Source organism: Hyalella azteca, unplaced genomic scaffold, assembly GCF_000764305.2.
Source record: "Hyalella azteca isolate HAZT.00-mixed unplaced genomic scaffold, Hazt_2.0.2 contig642, whole genome shotgun sequence".
Taxonomy (NCBI): Eukaryota; Metazoa; Arthropoda; class Malacostraca; order Amphipoda; family Hyalellidae; genus Hyalella; species Hyalella azteca.
In genome coordinates this window covers 78,158-95,480 of record NW_025930981.1, presented here as the reverse complement: position 1 = coordinate 95,480, position 17,323 = coordinate 78,158, and the positions used below count along the sequence as shown (strand labels likewise).

Here is a 17,323-nt window from a genome sequence, read left to right as displayed (position 1 = left end):
CTCATTAGTATGGCAGTCAGACCTCGCTCCATAATATGCTTCATTACGAAACCCTCACCACCTTTGATCCAAGATTTCGCCATGACAGCCCCACTGAGCCATGTTGATTGCATTTTTGCGCAGTTAATTTATTTCGCGGGTTGGATGAGTGTTTTCGAAGGAATATAGGGGAAGGCAGCTAATGGTCGTCGCTGAGTAGCAAGTCGAAAAACACACCTGAGGTTTTCGAGGTTTTTGATAACAGTTACTGCGTGATTAGACTTCCTGGATGATAGATTGATGTTTTGAACGAGTTTGGCATCGCAGGAATTCAGTAGCCTTTAATTGAAGCAGGATTCAAACTATTCGAGCCTTGATTTAAAAGATTTTTTGATGATCTTCGGCTGTTCAACCTAAATTCTCATTTAGATCAGATCAAAAGCAGTCACTCCAAGTCGTGTTTCCAAGAAGCTAAATGAAATTCACTATCATAGAACAACTTCAACCAGGCCACACACACCAAAGTATTTCAAGTTTAAACTATTAATGTGGTTTAACGTTTCTCTGCGGCAGATAGCCAACATCACTCTGCGGGAAGCGATGACCGTAGAAGAATTCCTGGTCGCCGCCTCCAGTGGCCGCGGCCTCAATCCTCTCGAGCATTTCGTCAGGGTCAAGAAGAGGCGCGAGCTCGAGGAGACGAATTACTTCGTGCCTCACCGCACCGATCTTATAGAGAACTACGTGAGCCGTATTTTTAAATTCATTTTGAGGACTTAATTTTTTTATAACACTTCACTTATATTTATTGATGCATCATGAAAGCTATCCGGGTTTTCCTGTTGTCCCAGATGGCCCTGATCGAAATCTGCGTAGTGATTCTTTCGAAAATAATGCTCGACGTTTTATCTCCTGGATTTTATTATTTCTTCATGTCTACAGCTGGCTACTCATGAAGTGGTGGAGATCTGCGCTAAGATCTTGTACCAGGTTGAGTTATCGCGCTCGAGCCTAGAGCACATGTGGGGCTTCAGTGTCGAGGCTGAACTTATCGAGAACAGTGAGCGTCAGGACGAACTATGCTGCTACATCTCACGTGTTGAGGACCGAAGTACTGCCATGCAGAACGGTCAGTGAATGATGACACTTTACATAGGAAAATCTGTTACTTAAGTCTTACTGTAGCTAATTAGCTTACCTCTATATAGCACAGGTAATTTTAAAGAAATGAAACGATCCTGCGTCTTTCAAAATGCTATTTGGTTCCTCATTCATGGCTGAAAATCACCTTAATCAATTATTCATTCATTTGGTCATGGTTGAAAATCACCTAAGAAAATTTTCATTGAGACTTCCTTTAACTGAATTATTTACTTGGTTACCTTTAATGGAGACCATTTAGCTAATAATATGGTTGCTGTGAAATACTCAATTGTATGTCAAGAATAGTTATCGAAGGTTGGTATTTTGAATGCGCTGTAAATTACCAAATTAATTGGCAACTCCGTCAGCAAATTTTCCGTAGCTGACGTTAGTATCCATAACTTTCGAATTCAATACCTCAGGCTGGTTTTTCAAAGGTGCGCGCATGCTGGGCTATTTGTCGTATTACTCTCTTCAGTTTAGATCTTGATTGCCGAAGTTCCTCAAACTTTGATTTTCCTTAGCAACTCACTAGCCAAAGTTACCCATAGTTCTCATTTATAGAGGTCACTGAGCGAAAGTTAATTTCCGCCATAGCTTACTTTTTCTGTCGACTCGCGTGAGGTCAAGTTTAAATTTATGGACTTCTTCAACTATTTTTCTCATCGAGTTATGTTGCTAACGTTACAGTTTGCTGCTTCCGCCCAATATATGGCAAAAATTATTTCGGTCTGAATCCTTCCACTGAATTGTTGCTCTGCGGTCAAGTCGAATAACGTTTACATGCAGCGATAAATTGTATCCTAATGTGGGGAAGCCCAGACGATTTTTTTTATTTTGTGCATCTCATAAAAATTTAACAGAAAAAGTGCAATTTCCTTCAATTAACATTCATCGATTGATCTCTTAACTTGAAAGTTTTAAAAAATTCCAAAAAACTTCTACCTTTTTAAGCGTCGCAAATGCCCGAGTTTCAAAATAAGTTTGTTTGCGCTGTGCAAAATCTGTTGTTTGCTCTGTGCCCACAATGATAACATATTCCAAGCTTAATTTATGTTTCACACACTCTTAGCTCTTATACTTATACTCTTAAATTTCAAATATTCTTACTTTTCGAAACGTGATCTGCGTTGCAGGCATCATCAAGAGTGACGAGATCATGGTTATCAACGGGGCGATCGTGAGTGACCTGGACATGATGTACATTGAAAGCGTCCTGCAAGAAGAGCTTGCGCTCTGCCTCATGATGAGGTGGGTGAATCAATAAGTATAATGGTATAACTAAATTTATAAATTATCTTTTAATCAGAAAATGTTACAAGTTGCCTTTTCATAATTGCAGTAAAGCAAAGAGAAGCTGGAGTCTAGAAAAGCAGGTTTGTTGCTAAACGCGGGCTGAGACCTAAATTTTGCTAGAGTTTACCAACTTTTATGTATTATTTCCAAATAAAATTTTTAATAAATAATACTTGCGTTAAGTAATAAACTACAAATACCTGTGTTAATTTTCTAAAATTGGTACTAGATTTTGGTGTTGTGTGGTTGGTGAAAGGTTCTCCTCGCTCTTCAGGTCGTCGAGGACGGAGCCGCCAGACCTAGCGTCCCTCATGAAGACGACAGACGAGATCATCGAGTCTCTAGTGTGTCCTCCACCGCCATCAGAGTCCTCCCTCAACGAAGAAATGATTTCGTCAATGATCGTCCCAGCGCCATCTTGGTCCAAGCAGGCCATTGCTGGTCACATGCCGGGTGCGGTCCCTGGCATGGGTATGGCCCACATGGGCATCAACATGTCGCCCGGTATAAGCTTGAACAACATGGGCAGCATTGGTGGACTTAACAACGCACCCATGATTGGCCACGGGTACAATGGAATGAGCAACTACGGCATGGGAGGCATGATGATGGGCATACATCAGCAGCAGATGACGCAGTCCATGATGCAGTATGGTGAGTGTTTTAATATTCGTCTGTTAACCATTTTTACCGCATGTTATGATGTCCTCATCAAATAACGAAAAAGGGTGTAATGTTTCAGTGGACGTCTTAGCCAATATCTTTTGTGCATCGCCAAATCCTGACTTCTTGAAATAACTATATGTAATATTTAATTTTCCTTTCCAGTCATTGGAGATCTCTACGTGCAACATTTATTTTAACCGAGACATGTTGTTTAACTTTCAGCGCTCGAAGCGCCGTTCCGAGCTTTGCCCGCTGTACCTTGCGGTGCGACACAACCTCTCTCCTTACCCTCTGCTCACAATAACTACCCAGGACAACTCAATGATTCAGTCATCACGACACGCCCGCTCATTACGGACTTTCATACCCTGCCATCAGCTCCGACCACGTCGTTGGAAAACACTTACTACACTTTCCCGAGGCACACGAACTCTAAAGCAACATCCTTTGATCCCATTAAATCCGTTTCTCCTCTTTTTCGTCCTACGCTTCTCTCTTTTGAAGTTGTTGCTGCTCCTAATAAGTTTGCATCATTACCGGCTAATTTCACTCGTCATTCACATCAACGTGACTCAGTGCAGTATGTCAACAACGAACAGTCCCTGGTAATGCAAACTGTTCCTCCCAATTCTTTTCGATCGACCCCAGACCATTCGCTTTTTCCTGATGGAGCGTTTGTACCAGATAATTTTCGTGGTTCTTCCACTGCCCCTAACCTGCCTCCGGTAGGAGACATAAATTTAGTGAGGAGTCGTTCCACACTCTCTGAATTACAAAAGGAGAATGGGTTGGTTGTCATCCATGTTCCTTTTCACGATGAAGAATTTGATTTCACGAGCACATCTAAGAGGAAGAACGAAACCTCAAATGGCGTTTTAACGAATCAACAGATCTTCAACAGCGAAATTCCGAAAGATTCGACTGGAATTCGTGGTTCAAGAAAGAGTAGTCTCAAGAAGAATGCTAAGAAATTAAAAGACAATAGCTGCAATTTTCCGAGCAACGATGAAAAACATAATTTTAATTCAGTTTCTTTTGAAAACATCACAGACAAGATACGTTATGAAGCTCGCATCGACGATTCTGAAAATTTTCAGGGACACGAAAGAGATCTGCAGGCAGCTCAGTGCAGTAATAGATTCGACTGGCAACCCCCTAGAAGCAGCCCTCGGGTGAGCTTTAGAGTAGACAAGCTCATAGTCGAATCTGTGGACGACCCAACTGTTAACCAAAGCAAATCTCGACCAGGCCGCTCTAGGAGTCATTCCGTACAAGAATCGTTAGGACGATATTCTACTGAGATGAATTTAGATTCAAAGCAACAAGAGCATGTTGGCGCCCATGTTGAGAACCGTCGCAACAGTGAACTGCAGAATAAGATTGGTTACAAAAGTGAAAATCATACAATTCGACATTTTTTTGCCGGCCCAGAACTAGACGAAAACCTAGACGCTTTCCGCGTCTACAACAATCCGTGCTACGATCCAGATGACCGAGCGAATGGTAATGATGTTCACGAAGAGATTCCAACGGACAATCATTCTACCGAGCAACGTAGACATAGTAAGAATCTTGAATCTCTATCAAAGGGTTTCTTCGTTCAAAGACACTTATTAGATTCAGAAAAAATGGTGAATGCAAATGCATCTGAAAATTTGAACATAAACTCTTCCTCATCTAGAGCTCACTTAAAAAGCTCCTTTGATTCACGTTTCAATTTCCATGATAAGCCCGAAGCCTCTAGAAACCCTTTAGAAGAGCTGAAAGCTGGACAATATAACAATATAAATGTGAGCAATAATTACTTCGAGACGCCTCCAAAGAATGCAATTCGGCGTCATCTTCCCAACGCTAGCCAAGAACCACGACGTTTCAGCGAGAAGAAGCGAGCGTCGGGGACCGAAGGAAGGAAGAAAAACAGAAGAACCAAGAAAAACGACGGTAATTGTAACTGCAATGTAAAAAAGTGTGAATCAATGTTCAGAAAATATAAGCCGCCTCTGCCGCCAAAACCATCGAAAAATAATTTTGTCGTGGGTTTCCGGGCGCCTTCACCTCGTGTTTACCCCAATTATGACATCAAAAACATGGATGAAAAACCCCTACTCTCAGCAGGGTATGTTAATTCTCTTACTAACAACCTCGCCAAACAGATCCAACCTCCAGTTGACTTCCAGGAGCCGTGCCACAACGTCTACTGTAGTTTTAGAGAATCTCCACTCAGCCTGCGCTTCGAAGAGATCCTTCAGAATTATGATAAAATCTCAGCTGGGGTATTCGATTCCCCAAGAAGTCTTGATGTGGCGCCGCCTACCAGCAACTGGAACGCAAACATCACGCCCACAAAATGTAGACCACCTTCATATTTTAGGGCTCCTGATCCATCGAATTTCTCTGATAACGACTCAAGAGGAAGAAGTTACAGCTACGATTTTTCCAGTCTACCACTTGCCCCGTTAACTCCTCCTCGGAACTTTCTCAAGAGTCTGTCATTCAACAGTTCTCTGGCTTACGACGCAGGTACACTTCTGCGTAGTCCGCTCTGCAGTGTGCTTTCGCCCAAGAACTGTACTCTCTCTTCCTGTTGTGATGAGTTTGCAGAGAGCACTACTGGATCCACAAACTCAGTTCCGAATACTGTTAGTGTGAAGCCCGTGCAATTACGACATAGCGATTCTACCAACCGTGGTCATTTGGACTTGAAAACTCGGCAGCGTAACATACGGAATGAGATAGCGACTGGCAATCTGTTTTCGACGTCTCCTAGTACCGATGGAGGCAATTTTTCCAACGAAGAAAATGTAGAGTTTGCGAGGAACTATAACTTTAGTTTCAAAAAAGTCATAAAAGGTAAAGTATACAAAATTGGTAAATCAACCGAACTTAGAAACCCATCCGCCTCCAGTGAAATTCAAGCAAACGGCGTATTGAAGCGTGACTTTTTATCGCCCTCAGCGAGAATTGGAGATGGCCAAATGGCAGTCATATCTGACAAATTGTGTCCTTCGTGTGATGCCAAGAACCTCATTGTGGACTTTAAGACCGAGTTATTGGAGCGTCACAGACTTTTGCAACAGAAACGTGAACATCGGCAATCCGATAACTTCAAAGGCATCTGCTCAACAGATCAAAAGAACTCATCTCTCAACTCTGATAGTAAATATAACGGTTTGCCTCACAGCGGCCTCTTGCTACTACTCACATGCACAGTGTGGCACGCAATATGATCTAGCGTGCACCCAAAATACTCTACATTTCACGGAGCAATTAAAGTTATATTCGCACCGCCATAGTATGCCTTCATGTTTATTAAAAAGTTTTAATGAGTTTTTGCATAACGATAGCCAACAAACCACGCTAAAGCTGTCATCACAAGCGTTTCACCTATAAGAATTAGTTGTGCTACGTATTAATGCCTTGTAAATAAACGCTTTGTTATTAAGGCTTTCCGCCCTACGAAGGGTCGGTCGCTTGATCATTAATCTTGATTTTTTACCTCAATGATCATAAGAAACCCACATTTTATTAGCGGAGTCCAATGAAACCCTTCCCTATATCTTCCTCTAATGTCTAATCTAACCTCAACTTTGCATATCACACACACTTACAGTTACAATCTCTTCACTGTTCATTATTTTTACATTAATTTATGAAGCTTCGTGAACTTGGAATGAATTCGGTTTTCACAACATGCACAATTTTCAACAAAACTACCTAAACTCCATTCAATTTTTGGTCACTGATACTTGGATCCACGAGCGAATATTGTGCAGAGATTCTGAATTCATTTGTGATAAATATGAGAATCTTGAATTAATTAGGAATGAGATATTTTTTTGTAGCTTGCTTAGCGTGATGCACATAATTGCACCCACCTCACTTTACATTTATTATTATTTACATTGCATTTGATTTTGGCGCTTTAACTTTTTAATATTTTTGAAATCAGAATTATAATCCTAGAAAATGAAAGTAAGATGAAGTTTCTGATGATTTAATTCCTGAAAGGAAGTGACAAATTAATTTAATCGTGATGATATGCAGTGTCTAAATAAACGTTATGATTTATTATATTATGTAACCAATTTATTTGTTACTAATTTGGATTATTCGAACCTTTATCTACAGTGGCCAGAGCGAAAATGGCTAAGCTGATTGTGATCATTTATCCATTTCAACCTCCTATACGCCTACTGCCTGAAATTGTAACCTCCGCTAGCAGCGTTCTGGTTTTCTTGCGGACGACTTAATAGAGTCTACGCTTGAAGCGCTGACGTTTTCTTCTGCACGATTTAATAGAGTATACGCTTGAAGCGCTGACGTTTTCTTCTCTGTCATTACAGGGAAAGAACCTGCAAGCCCGGACGGCTTTCCTCCCCCTGCGTCCGACTCCTCAGACCGATCCAATGTCTCGTCACTGGAGATTGAAAGCTTCCTAAAGGTGGGACACGCTATGTTCACTGGTATCCTCAAAGCAGCTGTGGCTTGCGAAAACAATTTGCTCAGTATTTGGGAATAGTAAAACTTTTCATTCCGCACTTCCTTCAATAATTCAATTCTTCTGGTACGTACGTTATTATTTTCTTCTAAATTTTTATTTTTAGCAAATCAAGTGAGTGTAAACGATAAATTGCCTCACCCTGGGGTATTTTCTCACACTCGGACGTGAAACTTTGAATCACGCCATATCACCCATATGCCATTGCGAACTGTTTTCTTGATCGTCGTGACGCCTCTTGTGAACATTTATAAGTACCAGGTTGTGATGAACGACATGAAACCTTACACGAACGAGTTCAACCATGCACCAACCTAGCCTTACAGCATGAAGCTGTAGCAACGTAACTAAGATTTTTTTGTAGCTTCAGGTCTCGGGGAGCGTAAGTTGACGTCATAACGTGTGGGCAGGACGCGCAATGATGTCACGGCATTTGAATGTTTACGTCTCGATCGAGTTCACAACTGTTAGGTGTTCATTGCTGCGCGTTAGCGTCAGAGCTATTTTGAACGTTTTGTATGTTAGTTGTAAATCCTGGCTAGCTTCTTCTTTTCTTGTGTGAAAAGTTTGTACATGTGGTTGCCTGAGTTGGTTACGTTCGTGGAAAGCGAAAATTTTAATTCATGCGGTAAAATAATCAACATTTTGGTTTGGGATGATTTCATAGCGGAGCCTCAAACCTGCGGTATCATTATTTCCATCACAACTTGAACGGATGTTTCGTTATCGGTGTCTTCTAATGCCAGAAATCTCTTTTCCGGCCGCCAAGTTCACATGAATTAGGCACCTGTAGTGAAAGAAAGCCCTCCGTTTCTCTCTAAATTTAGTTGAAAAATATTATATATCTGCGTTTGAGTTTGCGTTAAATTAACTGCATTTAACAAACTAGAGCCTAGAGCAAATGTGGAAAGTGCAATGTTGTATATAAACGTTTAGACATTTCATCGCCATACTGATCGTAAAACACTTAGTTTGAATTTCCGTGAATAACATCCCAACTACAATATTTGCATGAGAATACGTAGCATTACGTTTGCATGAGAATACGTAGCATTACGTTTGCATGAGAATACGTCCGTAGCACCTTCATTAGAAGGCGCGCCTTATGTGCACAATCTATTCGTAGCCCCTGCAGCGGTTATTACAGCCATCTTACTGACGACAAAGAGACATCTTTAAGTGGCTTGAAGTGAAGAGTTCGGGTGCTTTTTATATGTGGCTGGTGAGAAGCTTCCTGATAATCGCGATGGCTCGTTTCTTCTCACGTCACAGGTGTTGAAGCGGTAGTATTTTGCCCCGCGGCACAAGTCTAGCGCTTCAACGGCTTTATGCCCGCAGCCATCGATTGCATCTCTCGTCAATAGATGTTCAATATTACCTATTATCTAAGTCCACCTTTGCTCACTTTTATTGAAAAAAGTAATTAAGTTCTATGATTTTCTCTAAAATTAATTTGTCTCATTACCTCAATTGTGAACATAATTGCTTAGCTTGATGAATAAATCTTTAGGATACATCGTACTCTAGGATCCTCAGTCACAATTGGTTAGCTCGTCTCGCCGCGGACGCCGCCCGTCTTTCGAGTCAGTCGTGGCCAGAACGCCGTGAGGAGTAGATGTGGATTGTGCTTTGAAGAGCTCGCATCTGATCCCACAATTCGTTCGTGATGGACGAGTGTCAATGAAATCAACAATTTAATGTATTCGTAGAACACAACTGCTGAAATAATTTTTGATGCCGGTTCACTTTATAAAAGTTTTATTGGAAAGTTTCTAAGTTGTTACTACCATTTAACTCGATAATTCGTACTTGACATGCAATCTGGTGATGAATTTCCAATGTTTTTAAATATGTAAACATCGACTGAGAGGAATAGTGTAAGATAAGTAAATGATTACCGTCACAGATTTAGAAGTACTGGATTTCTTAACAGGATCGCTTCATTTGCCATGTGCACTGGATGGATTTAATAATGTATAGTCAGCAAGGCGAATCGCAATTTCCAGGAAACTTTTAACCGGATTCATATTGGAATCATCAAAAGAAATTCGTTTTCTTATTCTTGTATTAATATATAACAGCCAGATAAAACTATGATTGTGAATCCATGAAATTATTATGTTTACTGTTGGCGGGGACAAATGGAAGACAATTCAATTTGTATGATTGTCTTGTAATGGAACCGTTCCAACGAAGCCTAATTTGAAGCTAAGACCTTGAATTTAACTTCGGTGGAAGGTTGCTCCGGTTTTGTGGTCGAGTGATGCTCCGCGGGTGATTCGTTGCTACACAGCGTGCGTCTAGCAATGCAGGGATTAGTCTTCAATTCCGCCGACTGAACTGACAAATTTGAATTTATTGTCGAGTTGGAGAAACAAAATCATTATTACAAAGCATTAGTCGAGCTCTGCAGGGGAGTTGTCATCCATTTCACTGACTTTACAACTGACAAATTTGAATATTTTGTCCAGTTGGAGAATCAAAATCATTATTACAGAGCATTAGTAGAGCTCTGCAGGGGAGTTGTCATCCATTTTACTGACTTTACAACTGACAAATTTGAATATTTTGTCCGGTTGGAGAATCAAAATCATTATTACAGAGCATTAGTAGAGCTCTGCAGGGGAGTTGTCATCAATTCCACTGACTTTATTTGAATTTTTTGTCGATTTGGTGAAATAAAATCATTATTACAGAGCATTTGTCGAGCTCTGGAGGGGAGTTGTCACCCATTCCACTGGCTTTGAAATTGACAACTTTGAATTTTTTGTCTAGCGTAGGTATAAACGCGTCATCGCGAAGGCGAGTCATGTGGAAAGAGCCGTCGATTCCGTCGATTTTAAAAACTGCCAATTTTTTTTTTGTCGAGTTTGAGTAAGAAATGCGTTTAGTTACACGAGATATTCAAATTTCCCTTATCCTCTGCTCGCATAAATTGCTTTTCTGCCCTGGACAATGCACCAAATTAGAAGTGAGCGGAGTTTCTCTTTTGTGAGCCTCATCAGTTGATCTTGCACAATCAGTTGATTGAAGTCTCTTAGTTTTAACTTAAAATTTATGGTTGGGAAACGGTGCGATCTCAGCCTGAACATCACGCTGCTTGCGCGAGACGTTTCTCCTCAGCCTCTTCACTAGTCTCTAGCTAATGATGCGAAACGTGAAATCCGCGAGGATTGTAAAACAGATCAAGTTATTGCTACAGTATATGCAAGATGTGTTTCATGGCGGCAGTTACCTGTATGCTTTTCTATGCCCCGTTTTTGTTCGATATTTCTGGAAAAAGTCAACACATTTAGACATGAATTTTCCTCTGTTTGTCAAATTATTTATTCAATCTCTTAAAAATAACTTTAGGTTTTACCGCAACTTACTCAGAGTAATGCAAGCGAAGTTGACATACAGAAAGATTTATAATAAAGTAACTATTATTATTATTTTCACATCTTTCTTAATACCCGAGAAGTAAGTGTTGTGGGCAGTGGAGATGTTGTAAAGGTCACTTGCCGTGCCCGCTGAATGAACGTGGCTCTTCGAGGGAGGTCTAGATAGGCCCTGTACTCGGTGTACTGCTCGCGGTTTACTCTTGTTGTTGCCTCATTCATAGTGAGGACTCGGTACTATCACTCTGGTTGACGCCGTTGGTGCCAACACACGTGCGCCCCTGCAAATGAACCGGAATTAATTTCTAACCAAGACATTGCTAACGAGTCCCGTGAAATATTGAATAAATTTTTATACTTTTCCGTTTACAGGTTTTTGGAACATGTGTTAAACGTGAATGAAACAATAGAAACAATAGACATTTCGGACACTTTAGCATATATTTATAAACGATAATTAAAATGCACTTGGGCTCACATAAGCCCTGATATTTTTCACAGGCTGATATTACAACTTTCTAGGTGCTAGTTTGTGCGCGCAACATTCATTACGAATGCTGTGCGAGTGTCATGACGACTTTGAGCCCAGAATGGATAGCGTCTCTGCTAAAGGTCTTCAAAGGAGTTTGGTGCTCCAAGAGACGCGGCAGAAGTGGAAGGTTCAATGTTCATCGAGCTCAAAATCACCTCGCAAGGATTGCCTCAGATTCAGCATTGCTGAACGCTTTTGTGAGCGATGCGGCTCTCTTCAGCTTACCTGGACAACACCCTTATTGCAAGCTGCGTCAGGTACTGTACAGAAGAGAGTGAAGTGTACACTCCCTTCTTGGTCACTTTCTTCTGCGCCCACATCTTTCCTGCTACATATTGCAAATAATATCTTGTGTCTTTTGAAGCATTTTTGTTTCTGATGCCTAAATCTCACTGACATCTAACCGTTGGTTATTAATTAAGTGCGGTTGGATGAAAATTTTTTAACTAGACCACAAAAATCTTTTTAGTATTCAGATTTAAAGTCGTGGACAAGGAATTCAAAAATTTTTAAATTCCTTCGTGCAACACTGCTGCGATAATATTTGTCATAACGCTTACATTTATAAAAAAAAAACTCATCTCTAATTTTGCGTCTATTTTCGTGCACGAAACTATGCGATTACAACCCTAAACAATATTCGTATGGCAACCAGACCATCGCAAATGCAGATCGTTGTGCTCTGACTCTGAGATCCTGCCGGCAGCTTCTTGCTGTGTCGTGAGAAAAGGCCCGCGGCCGTTTCGTTCAATGTCAAACTTGAGCTTCTTTTTGTATCCCTTATTCTTACATTTAAACATTAGGCTCCCGAGGTTTCTATGGTTGAGTATCTTGGATACCACAGTCATGCAGCTTCATGGAATGCAAGTACGAAAATCAGTAGAATTTTTATCTCAAAGAAGCATTTCTCTTTGTGAAGAAATTTTGTTATATGTTATTGCAACTCTGCGGTGTCCTAATACTCGCAAGGGAATTGAATTTCATAAGACTTAAACTCTTCACTAGCTACATTACATACTGGGGCGCTGAATAAATTTGTCATTGCGCCGAGGTCTCGGCTGCAATTGTTTTTATTTTTTGTTTGTCATGTTTAAAAATGAAGCGTTGTGTGCGAGTGAATTGTCGTAGAAATAAAACACGTATTCGGAAAAGCTCATGGGCACCATGTTCGTTCGCTTGAAAATATTTTATGTAATAGTTTTTTTCAATTATAAATATTCCCTTCTGACAATCGAAAAGAGTAGGGTCAACACTATCCTTGATTAGGTGGCAGCTTAGTTGATATAAAGGAGTTTATATAAATGATCTAACGTTATCTCCTTGCTGCTTACTTTTCGCACGCTATGTAATTACATTATCAACTTTCATGAAGTCGAATGGCTTGACCATTTTTTTCTCTTCTTCATAATTTGGGTCCGACTTTTGACTTCTCTTGATGCGTATTAATATGAAAAGAATAGTAAGTTTATATTTTTTGTAAAGACCTGCCAAAACTTACCTACGTTCTACCAAATTTCTTGTCTGAAACTTTCTGGATCAGCTGTGCAACCTCTGTCATGTCCAAAAATTCAGCACATTCTATCGCGCAATTTTCAAAATTTTCTCACTCTATTATTCCGTCTTTGAAACAGCGTTTTTTGTAGATAATTTTCTTGTAATTACCTGCGCGTCATGCAAGCGTCAAGGGTTGCATGCATTAAGCACCTCATTACAATATTCATTAGCGTCGTAAGAAGCGGGCATCGGTCAGCAATCGACTGCTAGCTGACGGCGTCGAACCTTATACGGGTTCCGTCTGGCCATGTAAACCTGTTCAGAATATGCGACGTCATCAAGTCCGGCTTTGTACTTGCAAAGTTAACAAACGACCTAAACTGCACTGCCATCAACTATTATGCTTTATGATTGTTCTATTATATAGTTTAGGTATTATTGACAATTATCGCACGTCCACGAGTCAAGAATCATGCACAATGCTTACAAAATGGATTTGCATATTAATGATTAATTATTTAATACTTTTTTAATAAACTTTACTTATCTTTCTAAATAATTTTTTATGTGTATTTTTTTAGATGATGCCAGTTCTCTGATCAAATTGATCAATCGTGTCTTTTAAACACATTAGAATTTCCTATTTAAGGAACTAAGATAATCGATTGACTCTTTTGGCGATTGGCTCACGTATTTTTTGGCTAAGTTCGTGTATTTTCACCCGCCCTCCATTAGAAGTGTCGCAAGAAAGCCCCGTGTAATTTTCTTCCCGGTTCTCTTACGGTCTCCCGAGATTGTGAGGTTGGGTGCGGTTTCCGCAAGAACAGCAACCCTGCCGTCCGTTTACCTGGGCTTTTCCGACGTTAGGTTTACCTGCGTCTTTTGAAGCAACAGATGTGCCAACACAAAGAACTTGTAGTCCGTTATTTACTGTTTATGTTGGTACTCAGATACAAGTTTTTACACGTGTGTGTCTTGAATTACTCAGCTTGTTTTATTTTGAAGTATACAATGCAACAATGTTTTATTAAAATGTGCAATCGATTTGGGGCTTGAAATTTTTACGCTCTCTAAGTTCTAGGTAGATAATTAATTAGAATAGCTAGCGATATGTTTGAATAATACTATTCCAATTTAATCGAATCAACATACAGATGTTTTTGAAGATCGTTACTGTAATTCATGCATTGGTGCCGTAAATCCTTGTGTTAAGTAATGTTTTTACCTGCACAATGCAAGTTATAAGCATTTCCTGTCAAGGGCTGCTCACGCGACTCGCTCATTGAGTTTGTTTAGGAGACGAAGACGAGCTTCATCTTTAGCTATACAGATGGTGTCGGCCTCAATTGTGATGAACTGCTATGCTTTGTAGGACCTCAACATCTCTTAAAACTTTTTCGGCGCTTAAGTCATGCTTGACTTAAGAGGCAACGGCGTACTCTTTTTCATCACACATACTTACGTCGCGCCTTTCATTGAAATAATTTACATTGTGAAACTAAAAATTATTGGACGAAATCTAAGATAAGCTAAAGTTTAGTTTGCTTCACGCGTTGCCTACCAAATAATTCGTAACAAGATGTTTTGCACTTGAATAAAATATTTATAATATTTATTTGAACGTAAATTTTTTATCCATCAAAAATAATTGTTGAATTTTTCATTTGGCTCAATTTAATAGTTAATTTATATATTACTGCAAATTGATTTGTTGTCACATTGTATTTATTTTCCTCCCAGTAAGGCCACTTGAGCACAGTTCGGGTATTGATAAACAAAGATCAGAGCGACGTACATTTGCTCGCGGTGACCATGATATTTTATTTTGTTAGCGCAAGCATGTATATATTGGTCTATTGCATGCTGGCGCCAAGTCACGTGGTATAGCAGGCAAGCTTGGGTCAGATTTGGCCTTGCAATTCACCAGCGCTGCCGACCATCTTCCGCGCCGTTGAAGCGCCTGCACTCAGCTCTAGCGGTCACCTTCTTGGTATTCAATTGCGTAACGTGGACTTCCTCGAACTGTCGTGTAGTAAATAGGCCTTTTGAGTAGAAATAGATCATTCTACTCTATAATTTATTTTGGTATCCTATCTCTGTTTGCAATGTTGATTCCATTCTTATTTATAATCGCATATGCAACTGAAGGACGGCAAAGCATAATTATAAAAATTTTTACTCATTCAGCCTGCCTATTACTAGCAGATGAGGCTTGATTCTACTTTTACCGAGTCCCGTTAATATCTTCATGATGAACTCGTTTGAATCCAGCACAAGAACGTGCTTATTTTTACATGTACATAAGACGGCTTCACCTATAAGGCATTGGCATATAATAGCAGGCTTATATAGTACCGTACGGAGACTGCTTGCTGGGCCGTGCAGCTCATCAAAGGTCTTCCATCACACGCAGCATGGCGGCTAAGGCTCGTAATGAAGCCCGCGCTGCAGGGATCGAATACTCGAACAACTTGCATCGTTAACACGGTCTGGCTATCGCGCTGTCATTCCACGGTGCTGAAAGTCTCGAGATATTTTATTGATGATTGATTATGTATCTGTTTATGGTATAAATGTGGTTTCAGCTGAATGTTCTTCAAAGTGATTAAATAATTCGCCTGTAAGCCAAAAGATTGTTCGCTAATTAAAATCATTTAAGAGAATAATGAAGATCATTAAGATCACTGATTATCGTTCAATGACCACTACTATATTTGCCTCTCCGAATATTTATCATTCAATGACCACTGCGGTGCGTTTCATGTATGTACAGCGGGGGCGTGACATGAGCGGCACGGACTGAGCGGGGACCCCGCGCCTGCCGTGCCGGGCAGTGTGTGCTGAGGCGGGTACTGGTGTGCGGTGTACGTGCTTGTGCTGCTCTTATGCCACTCTGTGCTCTGCCAGTGCACTTTGTGCTGTGTGTGATACAGGCTACTTTGTGTATCATCCTAGTCTGATCATGTGAATTCATAGTCGGATTTTAAAATCTCCATTTGATTTATTATTATTCAAATCAATAGTGCCCAAAGATATTTTGATGTTAACACGAGTAGTGGTCAAATTTTATATCTGTTCGTCGAACTCAGTTCTTTCTTGACCAAACTCCACACGTTTCATTGGATCTAAATAGAAGGAGTGGTGCGGCTTCGTGTTGCCAAAGCAAACTAGAGCAAGCTTTGTTATCGCAATTTTCCTGCCATTCAAACCATTCCGGTAAGCTGCTCTGCCTGGCTGCACCTTTAAGGTGCTAGACTGCCACTGCTGCCGTGTGATTGTGTTGCCACTGCCACTGCTGCCGTGTGATTGTGTTGCCACTGCTGCCGTGTGATTGTGTTGCCACTGCCACTGCTGCCGTGTGATTGTATTGCCACTGCCTCTGCTGCCACTGTTGTCAGTGTCATTGTGTTGCCATTGCCACTGCTGCCGTGTGATTGTGTTGCCACTGCCACTGCTGCCGTGTGATTGTGTTGCCATTGCCACTGCTGCCGTGTGATTGTGCTGCCATTGCCACTGCTGCCGTGTGATTGTGTTGCCATTGCCACTGCTGCCGTGTGATTGTGCTGCCATTGCCACTGCTGCCGTGTGATTGTGCTGCCGTGTGATTGTGCTGCCATTGCCACTGCTGCCGTGTGATTGTGCTGCCATTGCCTCTGCTGCCACTGCTGCCGTTGTCATTGTGTTGCCACTGTCACTGCTGCCGTTATCATTGTGCTGCCACTGTCACTGCTGCCGTTGTCATTGTGCTGCCACTGTCACTGCTGCCGTTGTCATTGTGCTGCCACTGTCACTGCTGCCGTTGTCATTGTGCTGCCACTGTCACTGCTGCCGTTGTCATTGTGCTGTCAAGTTCCATGATCATGAAAGCCTTCTTCGTCTCGTTTCGTTTTTTTCCCGTCTGGTTTGTTCGGGTTGTATATCTTGATGTTATTGTATTATTTAATATGCAGGTATTGGATCTTATATGTCTTGAAAATGTAATATCATTTAAGTTTTACTCCGTTTCATTTGTCATTTTACACATCTTCTTCATTTTCCCTGTACTCAATATGCGATAAAATTAGAACACGACTGCTTCATTTTAAAAAAAGTGCTAGTCAAGTTTGGACAGTTTCGTGTAAAACCCTTGCAGTAAACTTTGATTGGTCTGCACTATGTTCATCTAGTACTGCAATTACCTTCATATCGGCAAATGTCAATTGATTTCGCTTGCGACACTATATCATTTCGCAATTTTCACATGAGGTTTCCTTACTGCATTGACTGCGTATTAGGGCATTGTTCCAGCAATCGACGGAGTGCCAACAATGGCTGATACGAGCGCCTTGGTGCGGC

The 17,323-nt window shown here is 40.8% G+C and overlaps 1 protein-coding gene across 6 annotated transcripts in view; it reads left to right on the top strand.

Annotated features, from left to right (window-relative positions):
• The window catches only part of LOC108678482, a 44,096-nt gene that overhangs the window by 3,538 nt on the left and 23,235 nt on the right, over nucleotides 1-17,323 (top strand). For 4 of the 6 annotated variants that reach the window (XM_018166926.2, XM_018166925.2, XM_018166927.2 and 1 more), the window contains exons 3-7: nucleotides 553-723; nucleotides 922-1,108; nucleotides 2,259-2,373; nucleotides 2,693-3,072; nucleotides 7,428-7,525. In XM_018166926.2, the coding sequence (XP_018022415.1) occupies nucleotides 553-723; nucleotides 922-1,108; nucleotides 2,259-2,373; nucleotides 2,693-3,072; nucleotides 7,428-7,525 (951 nt within the window). Of the gene's footprint in view, nucleotides 1-552; nucleotides 724-921; nucleotides 1,109-2,258; nucleotides 2,374-2,692; nucleotides 3,073-7,427; nucleotides 7,526-11,333; nucleotides 11,752-15,838; nucleotides 16,205-17,323 lie in introns of those variants that run through there. The other 2 variants (XM_018166928.1, XM_018166929.2) reach the window with 2 other exon arrangements.